The 12,391-nt window shown below is 35.8% G+C and overlaps 1 protein-coding gene across 15 annotated transcripts in view; it reads left to right on the plus strand.

Moving 5' to 3' along the window:
• ADAM22 (ADAM metallopeptidase domain 22) overlaps window positions 1-12,391 on the plus strand; it is a gene marked incomplete at both ends in the record, with an annotated part of 237,120 nt that overhangs the window by 168,725 nt on the left and 56,004 nt on the right. For all 15 annotated transcript variants that reach the window (XM_080700872.1, XM_080700866.1, XM_080700869.1 and 12 more), the window contains 4 exons: window positions 1,431-1,515; window positions 2,519-2,609; window positions 3,990-4,041; window positions 11,652-11,751. In XM_080700872.1, coding sequence (XP_080556998.1) covers window positions 1,431-1,515; window positions 2,519-2,609; window positions 3,990-4,041; window positions 11,652-11,751 — 328 coding nt within the window. The remainder of the gene's footprint in view (window positions 1-1,430; window positions 1,516-2,518; window positions 2,610-3,989; window positions 4,042-11,651; window positions 11,752-12,391) is intronic.

Here is a 12,391-nt window from a genome sequence, read left to right on the forward strand (position 1 = left end):
AAAATAAAAGGGACTAAGGGGTATAGCTTGGAGGTAGAGTGCCCCTGGATTCAATCTCCAGTATCACAGGAAAGAGGAGAACCCACAAAAGCAAAAACCTCTGGGTTTGGTGATGCATACCTAATAATCCAAGTAATCCCAGAACCTGGGGATCTGAGACAGGAATATTGCAGGTTCAAAGCCATTCTCAGAAACTTAGTGTGACCCTCTTTCCAAATGAAAAATAAAATAGGACTATGGGTATAGTTCAGAAGTAGAATGTCCCAGGGTTCCATCCCTGGTACCACCAAAACCAAACCAAACAAATTACCTGTTATCTAAAATCTGAACTTTTGAGGACAGTAATAGAAGTAAAAAAATATGTTTTGGTTATAACTTAATTTTCACATAATTTCAAATTTAGAGAACAGTTGTAAGAATCCTACAAGAAAATTACATATGACTTTTACTAGAATCATCCATTATTAACATTACCCCCCATTGGTTTTATGATTTCATTTCTAAATATCTGATTTCATAAATATAGATCTATATTTATTTATTTATTTATTTATTTATTTATTTATTTATTTATTTATTTTTGTGGTACTGAGAATTGAACCCAGGAGCATTCTACCTCCAAGCCACACCCCTAGCTCTATTTTTTATTCCTTATTTTGAAACAGGGTCTCACTAAATTGCGGAGGGCCTCACTAAGTAGCTGAGCCTGGCCAAGAACCTGCGATCCTCCTGTCTCCTCCTCCCAAGTACTGAGATTACAAGAGTGCACCACCGTGCCCATCTTATGAATTTTTTTCTGAACCTTCTCAGAGTAAATTTGGAATGCTTACTCACTCTGCTTTTACTATAAATCCTTTAGTGTGTATTGTCTAGAATGAAGACATTCTCAAGTAACCATAGAAAATTATTAAATCCAGAAAATTTAACACAAACACAATACTTTTATTTTTTTCTCCCATCCAGCACCCAGTGCAGTATCACACATTGTATTTCATTATACCTCTTTTGTCTTTTTTTTTAACCTGGAATATTTTCTCAGCCTTTATTTTGAGCTCAATGCTTTTGAAGAGTATAGATCAGTTGTTTTATAGACTTTCCTCACTGTGGGGCTGTCTGTTCTCTCAAAGTTCTGTTTTTTGGCAAGGCACTACGGAAGTGATTTTGCATCCTTCTCAGAGTCCATCACATCAGTAATTCTTTTTTTAATAGGTATAGATTAGTTTAAGGTATTTACTGATCATATGGAGAAACATCCCTCAGAAACCTTTTTCTTTGGTTATTAATATAAACAATTTTCACATTCCTCCCTTACCTCAGGGGTGTGGAAGTTCTGTATGCATTGAGAAAACACATGTGGTAAATGAATAATGAGAGGTGCTATGATGTTTGAACCGCGAGCAGTAAGCATTTTTCATTTCCTTTTCTAAAAGGGGAAGTCAATTTGAGAGTAGCCGGAGCGGGGCAGCTTATATTGGTGGGATTTGCTCGTTGCTGAAAGGAGGAGGCGTGAATGAAGTAGGTGTGAACATCTGTACAATACAAAGTGGTATGATGGCTGAAAATGTTTTCCTAATATTTAAGGGATAATCTCTCAGAATTTCATACACTCCAGAGGTTAGATAATTTGACTAGCAATCAATACGGCTACTATAGCTGAGCACAGGAAAGAATAGACAAATAATGATAGACAATACCCAATAATTCTATTCATGTCTTAATTTGAATAATTTCCAGGTTAAGCAGTTTGCAGATTATATGGAGTAAATTTTTACCTTAACCCTCATGGAAAATAGGATTCATGGAAAATATCATTGAATGATTTTCCAGAGAATTGAGCAGTTACGTGAATTGAGCATTACTACCTAATAATCCAACTGAATGTTTTCTTCTTTCCTCCCTGTTTAGGAGAAAAAAAAAATACAGTAGGTTTTCCAAAGAGTCTTTTACCCTTCATGCACTTAACCTGATGAAAATGATCTAAATGAAAAATACAAGAATCTTTGGACTGGTATATGTTGCAAACCTCATTTCCAGTTCTTTTTAACTTTCTATTGGCCACAGATTATCAGTACTTCCTGTTACTTCCTGTTTCCTGAATCCACTTTCTATTTTATTCAGGTAGAATTTCCGATGTGCAAATGAACACAATAAATATGAATGAGTTCCAAATAGTTTTTTACACATTTTATTGTGTATTATTCAAAATACTTAGTCATATACAAACACTTAAGCTTTTCAGTAATGTTTTAGGGTGAAATTTGGACTCAGAATTAGATTTAAGTTTCCAAATTCAAAAGTTGATGATTCTCAGGCTTCTAAGTCTTTTCTATAAGATTTAATTAAACATGGATTTATTTCTTACTACCTCTTCTCAAGTACATATTCAGCACTAGGCATAAGGTGTTTAGCCTGTGCCAAGTATAATGTTTTATAATTACTTATTTTCAGTTATATCATAACATTATCCTCTGGCTCATCTTAAATGGTGAACAATATATACTTTGTTTTTGTTTTTCAGTTTGGGAAAACTGATTTAATGGCAGTTACACTTGCCCAGTCTTTGGCCCATAATATTGGCATCATCTCAGACAAAAGAAAGTTAGCAAGTGGTAAGTTTTAGCACATGTGTGGTTTAGTTGCGTTTAAAAGATTACCTGTTAAATATTTTAAAATAGTTTGTAGACTGAGATTCTTTCATTCAGTTGCTTGATTAAAAGAGTATAGGTGATGTATACAAGAGAATATTTATATGATAGAGGAGAATTTCCCTATGTATAATAAACAAAGCCACTTGACAATAAGTTCACTGCTACATTTAACCTAATAAGAGGCAAAGTAAGCTGATTTTAATAACCTGAAATGCTCTGACAGATCATTCTAGGCATACAGGTTTCATACGTAGAGGTAGAACTTCCTCACAGAATCAGGCTTTACAGAGTAGGGACCTTGTAAAATATGCCAGATGTAGAATCTATGAAGAATGTTTTTTTCCCAAGAGGTAAAGTTATTTCACCATGAATGGTCTTAATACTAGGTATTTGGAGAGCCAACTTGACTATAACTACATTCACTTTATTAATTAGTAATTAATATTATAAATATGGACAGAATACTCATTATTTCCTAGATAATGTCATCTTCCATGTGATCCTACAAGATGCCTATTTTTAGTCCTATTTGACCAAAGAAGTGACTATCTCATGAAGGATAATGTCTCTAAGATCATACATATGCTAAGTGGCAAACCAAGGTTTTGAACCCAGGTCTTCCTGATTCTGAGGCTTCTGCTTAACCAATAGACTGTATTGTCTTCCACCAGAGCCTTCCTGCAGAGGCCTTGGAAATTGTGTAAGAAATTAATAATTACCCTAGCAGTCTGTGATACTGGGATCCTCCTGCGGTACCACCAAGTTCTTCACTATTTCATTGGCATTTAATTGTCTTTCATTTAAGACATTTTAAGTGAATGGTTTAACAAATTAGTCTTTTTAAAAAGTAAAAATTATATAATAATTTTATATAAATTTTATAGGGTCCAAGTGTATTTTTATTGTATATATGCCACATAAAAATATTCAAGTGTAAGCAGAATTAGAAAGCAGGCATTAAACTGGGGATGGTGGCGCATGCTTGTAATCCCAGTATTTGGGAGGCCGAGACAGGAGGATCACAGGTTCGTAGCCAGCCTCAGCTACTTAGCGGGGCCCTCTGCAACCTAGTGAGCCCCTGTATCAAAATAAAGAATGAAAAATAGGAAGTAGAATAGGGGCATAGCTCAGGTGTAGAATGCTCCTGGTTTCAATCCTTAGTTCAACACACACGCGCGCACACACACACACACACACACACACACACACACGCATGAAAGCAGGTGTTACTTTTTAAAAAGGATTTTAAAATGAGGTGAAAATAATGTTTTAAAACTAAAATCTACTTTACTCCTGTTATGTTCACTTGATAAAAAGGTCTGTGTGCTCATTTTCTCTTAGGTGAGTGTAAATGTGATGACACCTGGTCTGGATGCATAATGGGAGACACTGGGTGAGCCACTTCTGTTTGAAAATAACTTGCTTTTCTTTTCCCTGCTGTGCTCTTCTGAGGAATGTGACACTTAGTGCATTGCAACCTCACCACAGGCATTAATGAGAAAAAATAAGAAGTAAATACTCTTAATCGCCCTATATAAAAATAATTTCACAAAATAGACTCTTACTTAAGAAAACAATTGATGTCAATTAAGTTAGTAGACCTCAGAAACTTTTTTACCCTTAAATCAAGACTAGAAGTATAATGAAACAATGTTGTTCTTGATAAATTATGGTTTACCTACTTATTCTCTCTTATCTTCTTTAATTCTAGTTAAATAAGTTATAAGTAGTAGTGTCTGTATTGATTCTCAGAAGCAGAAATCAGAAAACAAGTTGAACCTGGTAGCATACACTTGAAGTTCCCATACTTTAGGGGCTGAGATGGGAAGATCACGGGGTTCAAAACCAGCCTCAGCAGTGAAGCAGAATTCTCAGCTAGAATCTAACAGGACTGTGTTTAAAAACAAAATATTTCAAAAAAGGCTGGTGGTGCATCTCAGAGGTAGAATGCCTCTGGGTTCATTAACCAGTACTACAAAATAAAACAAAACAATAAAAATAAAAGAGAAAAAGAAAGCCTGAATTTGTCATTTTCTCAGAATCTCTGGGTATAGATAATCCCATAATGGCAGATTTTAAGCCAACACCGGTGGCTTCACAATGTTGTGTTACTTAACAAGGAGTTGGGCAAAGAAGTATATAATCTTCTCCCCTCAAGAAAGTTTTCCATGGTGGCGCACGCTTGTAAACCCCATGCTTGGGAGGCTGAGACAGCAGGATCGCATAGGTTCGAAGCCAGCCTCAGCTACTTAGTGAGGCTCTCAGCAACTTAGTGAGACCCTGTTTCCAAATAAAATATAAAATAGGTCTAGGAGTATAGCCTGGAGGTAGAAAAGCCCCTAGGTTCCACCCCCAGTACCACACACACACAAAAAGAAAGTTTCACATTTATACAGTCCCCCAAACACTGTTACATGGTTAAGTCCCCATTGTGATTCCCTTTTATGGTTTTCCAGGCCCAGCCAAGGTAACCATCATCTTGAGTTTGGTTCATACAATGTACAGGTCCATCTTTATACCTTTACTGCATCTGTGTGCATGCACATGCACACACATACATATATAAACATAGTGTTGCCTTGCATGTTTTCAGTTTATGTGAGAGGCACTGTGATGATGTGTTTTTGTGTGATTTTCTTTTTATTGGTTATTGTGCTTCTGAGAGTAATCTGTGTTTTCACACATACCTCTTACTCATTATATGCCATTATCCTGCTCAGAACTATTGTGAGTTTTCATTGTATGAGGTATAAGGTCCACATTTTTTACCAGTATTTAGATGCCCATGGTCTTCCTTTATCTTCCTTTGCAATCTCATTTTCCCCTACTCATCTAATCTGTTTTCTTACCATAAATATATACAGGTTTCCAGTTCTTTAGACTTGCTAGCCATATCCTACATGGACTTTTAGCTTTGTAAAAATTTGCTTATTGTAATTGCAAATGAATTTCCAAATTCTTTTGGTTTCCTAAACATATTCTTTCCTCTGGAATGTCTTTCTCCCTAACCATAACCTAAATGTTTATCTAACCACATTTCTAGCCATCTGAGGTTTATTATAATTTTAACTCCTGCATTATAATTTAATTTCTGTATGTACTTAAGCTTTCTCTTAACATTAATTATACATTTTAAGGGATTATATTTTATGCTAATTTATAATTCATGCTCGTACCATCATAATCTTTTATACAGTCTTTTTTTTCTTTTTTAACAATTTTTTTTATTGAACATAATTAGTATACATTTACACTATATTTGGTGCCCTCTCCCCCCCGCCCCCGTTTTCTCTCCCCCCCCCACCAATGGTTGGCCAGGTTAACCATGTCTTATTCATAATTTTACACATGTTCAGGTGAAGATGCTCCTTAATCAAGATCGGCCTTTCTCCTCTCCTATCTTTCCATTAAAACTTAGCTAGTATTTCCCCTCTAATATCTGGGGTCCTACTGGTATCCTTTGTGTTTTCTAGTTTGGGCATATTAGAGGAAACATGTGTATCTTCTCCTTCTGTGCTTGGCTGATCTCACTTAACATGATGCTTTCCAGGGCTTTCCATATTCTTGCAAATGATATAATTTTGTTCTTCTTTATGGCTGAATAGAATTCCATTGTGTGTATTTCCCACAGTTTTGCTATCCATTCATCTGTTGATGGTGATCTGGGTTGGATCCATATTTTGGCTATTACAAATTGTGCTGCTATGAACATAGGTATGCATATGTTGCTGTATTTCTCTGAATTCAACCCTTTTGGAAAGATACCCAGGAGTGGTATAGCTGGATCATATGGTGGATCTATTCCCACCTTTCTTAGGAATCTCCACACAGATCTCCATAGTGGCTGAACTAGTTTGCACTCCCACCAACAGTGTAAAAGAGTTCCTCTTTCCCCACATCCTCGCCAGCATTTGTTGTTGTTTGATTTCTTTATGCTTGCTACTCTGACTGGGGTTAGATGGAATCTCAGTGTAGTTTTGATTTGCATCTCCCTGATGGCCAGTGATGAAGAACATCTTTTCATGTATCTATTAGCCCTTTGTATCTCTTCTTTTGTGAAGTGTCTATTTAGTTCATTTGCCCATTTCTTGATTGGGTTGTTTGTTTTGTTGGTATAGAGCCTTTTGAGCTCTTTGTATACTCTGGATATTAGCCCCCTATCAGAATGGTGGCTGGTAAAGATCCTTTCCCATTCTGTAGGCTTCCTCTTTAGGTTATTGATAGTTTCCTTTGATGAGAAGAAACTTTTTAGTTTGATGTTATCCCACTTGTTTATTCTTGCTTTAATTTCCTGAGCTTTGGAGGTTTTGTTGAGAAAGTTACTGCCTGTGCCAATATGTTGTAGTGTTGAACCTATGTTCTCCTCTACTAACTTCACCGTCTCAGGTCTAATTTCTAAGTCTTTGATCCATCTTGAGTTGATTCCTGTGTTAGGTGAGATATAGGGGTTTAGATTCATCTTTTTACAAATGGTTAGCCAGTTCTCCCAGCACCACTTGTTGAAAAGGCTGTCTTTTCTCCAGCGTATGTGTTTGGCCCCTTTGTCAAAGATTAATTGACTAAAGATGTGTGGGTTTGTTTCTGTATCTTCTATTCTAATCCACTGGTCAGTATATCTGTTTTTGTGCCAGTACCATGCTGTTTTTACTACTATTGCTCTATAGTATAGTTTGAAGTCTGGGATTGTAATGCCTCCTGCGTGTTTCTTGTTATTGAGGATTGCTTTGGCTATTCTAGGTCTTTTCTTTCTCCATATGAAGTTCATGATTGATTTTTCTAGGTCTCTGAAGAATGTCACTGGTATTTTAATGGGAATTGCATTGAACCTATAGATCAGTTTTGGCAGAATGGCCATTTTGATGATATTTATTCTGCCTATCCATGAGCACGGGAGATCTTTCCATCTTCCAAGGTCTTCTTCTATTTCTTTCTTTAATGTTTTATAGTTTTTGTTGTAGAGGTCTTTTACATCTTGGGTTAGGTTTATTCCTAGGTATTTTATTGGTTTTGAGGTTATAGTGAATGGAATTGTTGTTTTTGTTTCCTTCATTGTGGATTCGTTGTTGGCATAAAGAAAGGCCACTGATTTCTTTAGGTTGATTTTGTAACCTGCGACTTTGCCGAATTTGTCGATCAGCTCCAGAAGTCTTTTGGTTGAGTTCTTTGGGTCTTCCAGATAAAGGATCATGTCATCTGCGAATAAGGATAATTTCACTTCCTCTCTTCCTATGTGGATTCCTTTGATTTCCTTCTCTTGTCTGATTGCTGCAGCAAGAGTCTCAAGGACTATATTGAAAAGGAGAGGTGAAAGTGGGCATCCTTGTCTTGTTCCTGACTGTAGCGGAAATTCTTGCAGTTTTTCCCCATTCAATATAATGTTGGCTTTGGGTTTGCAGTATATTGCCTTGATGATGTTGAAGTACTTTCCTTCTATCCCAATTTTTTGCAGTGTTTTTAACATAAATGGGTGTTGGATTTTGTCGAATGCTTTTTCAGCATCTATTGCTATGATGATGTGGTTTTTGTTCTTGGTTCTATTTATGTGGTGAATAACATGTATTGATTTGTGTATGTTGAACCAGCCTTGTTTTTCTGGGATGAAACTGACTTGGTCGTGATGAATTATTCTCTTGATATAGTTTTGAATGCGTATAGCTAGTATTTTGTTTAGAATTTTTGCATCTATGTTCATTAAGGATATTGGTCTGTAGTTTTCCTTTCTTGAGGTATCTTTATTTGGTTTGGGGATTAATGTGATACTGGCCTCATAGAAGGAATTTGGAAGAGTTCCATCTCTTTCAATTTCCCGGAACGTGTTATGAAGTATTGGTATTAGTTGTTCACTGAAGGTTTTGTAGAATTCAGCTGGGAACCCATCTGGGCCTGGGCTTTTCTTTGGTGGAAGAATTTTTATTGCCGTTTCTATTTCTTTGGTTGTTATTGGTTGGTTTAGGCTTGCTATGTCCTCTTGGTTGAGTGTAGGAAGGTTAACTGTGTTTAGAAATCTGTCAATTTCATCCAGGTTTTCAAATCTATTGGAGTATAAATTTTTAAAGTAGTTTCTGATAATATTTTGAATTTCTTCACTATCAGTGGTGATATCTCCTTTTTCATTTCTAATTTTGATAATTTGAGTTGATTCTCTTTTTCTTTTGGTTAGGTTGGCCAGGGGTTTATCAATTCTATTAATCTTTTCAAAGAACCAACTTTTTGTTTTATTGGTTCTTTGAATTGTTTTTTTGTTCTCTATTTCATTTATTTCTGCTCTAATTTTGATGATTTCTCGACTTCTGCTGGCTTTGGGAATGGATTGTTGCAGAATTTCTAGATCCTTGAGTTGTGTCATTAGGTTCTTTACTTGGTGGTTCTCCATCCTTTTTATGTGGGCACTCAATGCGATAAACTTTCCTCTTAGTACTGCCTTCATGGTGTCCCATAGGTTTTGGTAGGTTGTGTCTCTGTTTTCGTTTGTTTCCATAAATTTCTTTATTTCTTCCCTAATTTCTGCTCTTACCCATTCGTCATTTAGTAGTGTATCATTCATTCTCCATAAATTTGAATACTTTCTTTCGAGTTTCCTGTTGTTGATTTCTACTCTTATTCCATTGTGGTCTGAAAAGATGCATGGGATTATATTACATTTTTTGAATTTGCTGGTATTTTCTTTGTGTCCCAGGATGTGATCTATTTTGGAGAAGGTTCCATGGGCTGCTGAGAAGAAAGTGTATTCTGTAGTTCCTGGTTGAAATACTCTGAAAACGTCTATTAGGTCCATTTGGTTTATGGTTTCCTTTAGTTCTAAAGCATCTTTACTCATCTTTTGCCTCGAAGATTGATCCAGTGGTGTGAGAGGCGTATTAAAGTCTCCCAGTATTATTGTATTTGGATCTACTTGGGATCTTATGTCCAGAAGGGTTTGTTTTACAAATGTGGTTGCACCCACATTTGGGGCATAAATATTTACTATCATTATATCTTCTTGGTGTATTGTTCCTTTTAATAAAAGGAAGTGCCCTGATTTGTCTCTTTTGATGTGTTTTATTTTAAAGTCTGTTTTGTTTGATATCAGGGTTGCTACCCCTGCTCTTTTTTGGTCACTGGTGGCATGGTATATCTTTTTCCATCCTTTCACCTTCAGCCTGTGAATGTCTTTGGCTGTGAGGTGAGTTTCTTGCAGACAGCATATGTTTGGATTATGTTTCCTAATCCACATTGCCAGTCTATGTCTTTTGATTGGTGAGTTAAGTCCTTTAACATTAAGTGATATTATTGAAATATGCTTTTTGTTTTCTGCCATTTTGTGTTCTGTCTACTCTTGGGTGGTGTGATCTTTCTTCTTTACTTAAATGGCCCACTTATTAACTTCCTCTCTTCTCTGATTCTGAAGTCTGCTTCTTTTTTCTTCCTTATGATTTATTTCTTTAAGAATTTTCTCTAGTGTTGGCTTTGAATTCATGTATTTTTTGAGATTCTGTTTATCTTGAAAGACTTTGATTTCCCCATTGATCTTGAATAGTAGTTTTGCTGGATAGATTAGTTTGGGCTGGAAGTTATTTTCTTCCAGGGTCTGAATCACGTCATACCAGTCTCTCCTAGCATTCCTGACCTGGGTTGTATAGTCTGGGGTGATTCTTATTGTTTTGCCTCTATATGTCACCTGTCCTTTTGTTCTCACTGCTTTTAAGATTCCTTCCTTGGCCTCTATGCTGGTCAATTTGGTTATTATGTGGCGTGGAGTGGTTTTTCTTTGGTCCTGTCTCAGTGGAGTTCTGTATGCCTCCTGTACTTGAAGATTCAAGTCTCTTTCCATATTTGGAAAATTCTCTGAGATTATTTCCTTGAAGATATTACATATGCCCTTGGTCTGTACCTCTATCCCTTCCTCAATGCCTATTATCCGTAAGTTAGGGCGCTTCATATTATCCCATAATTGCTGGATGTTTAGGTTTTGTTGCTGTAAAGATTTCTGTATATCGCTGACTGTGTTTTCGGTTTGGGATGTACTGTCTTCTAATATTGATATTCTGTTTTCCATTTCATCTAATCTTCCAGAGTTTCTTTCAATTGCTGTCTTCATTTCACTTATTGCCTCTTTCATTTCATTCCAGACCTCTTTATGATTCTTTTTTAGTGTTTCTATTTCACCTTTAACCTCCTCTATACTTGTTTTAAAACCTTTCATCATATTGAACAACAAGATTCTGAACTCCCCTTCTTGCATTTCTAGTAGGTCAGTATTCGTGATTTCTGCTGTCTCTTCATAACTCCTGGTTCTCATATTTATAGTGTTCTCTGTCCTGTTTTATACAGTCTTTTTTTAAACAAATTTTTTATTGAACATAAATGGTATACATTTAAACTATATTTGGTGCCCTCTCCCCCCTACCCCCATTTTCCCTTCCCCCTCTCACCAATGGTTGTCCAGGTTAACCATGTCATATTCATAATTTTACACATATTCAGATGTAGATCCTCATTAATCAAGATCAGCCTTCCTCCTCTCCTATCTTTCCATTCAAACTTTTCTGATATTTCCCCTCCATTATCTGGAGTCTTGATTTTCAAAAAATATTGATTGAATTTGAATTTTGAACTCAGAATATTTTTTTCAGAATTTCTTTGGGTATTTTTTTTAGTAATGAAAAAAAGTGATATAATTTTCCAACAATTACTAAATGTCCTGCTAGAAGTTCTTATCCCTTTAAAGCTATTTAATAAATTTTCCTAACTCTCTGATTTAAGTTATAGGTACTGTTATGTGTGTATTTTCTTTAAATGCATATGAAAATAATGAATCATTGTTACCAGAGTCACCATGTGAAGAATTTAGGCATATTTTGATTGAATAAAACTCTCACAGATTGAATACTGATATTGTACCTAAGTTTAATTTATTCTTTTACTTTAAAGAATAATGTATAATTTTAACAAATGTTTTTAACTTTAAGGCTAATAAAGGAGACTAATATTATATCCAGGTATTGATTTTCTGCTATCTTATAGCTATTACCTTCCGAAAAAGTTCACCCAGTGTAACATTGAGGAATATCATGACTTCCTGAATAGTGGAGGTGGTGCCTGCCTGTTCAACAAACCTTCCAAGGTAATAAGTGTGATCAAGGAATATGAATTATTCATCTTTCTGTGTGTTATAAATTTTTAGCTATTTAGTCTTTAAGAGAAACTTTTTATTTGGCCTTGTTGTACATATTCTAAATATACTGAATATCTACATTTTCAAAGTCAGTTTTAATATTGGGAATTGTGTTCTATTTTGATGATGAAACAGAATAAGCCAGGTGTGGTGGCACATGCTTGTAATCCCAGTACTTGGGAGGCTGAGACAGGAGGACCGCAAGTTTGAAGCTGACTTCAGCTACTTATTGAGGCACTCCGAAACTTAGTGAGACCTGTTAGAAAATAAAGAATAAAAAAATAGGGCTGGAGGTAGTGTAGCTTGAAGGTAGAATGTCCCTGGGTTCCATCCTGAGTACTGCAAAAAAAAAACCAAAAAGAAAGAAGAAAGAGAGAGAAAGAAGAAAGAAAGAAAGAAAAAGAAAGAAAGAAAGAAAGAAAGAAAGAAAGAAAGAAAGAAAGAGAACAGAAACAAGAGTGGATTTAAAAATTTTTTTTCTTGCCAGGCGTGGTGGTGCACACTTGTAATCCCCGCGCTTGGGAGGCAGAGACAGGAGGATCGCGCAGGTTCGAAGCCAGCCGCGCACTCTAGTTTAGGAGCTTAGGAG

The sequence above is a fragment of the Muscardinus avellanarius genome (genome assembly GCF_963383645.1).
Source record: "Muscardinus avellanarius genome assembly, chromosome: 9".
Classification (NCBI taxonomy): domain Eukaryota; kingdom Metazoa; phylum Chordata; class Mammalia; order Rodentia; family Gliridae; genus Muscardinus; species Muscardinus avellanarius.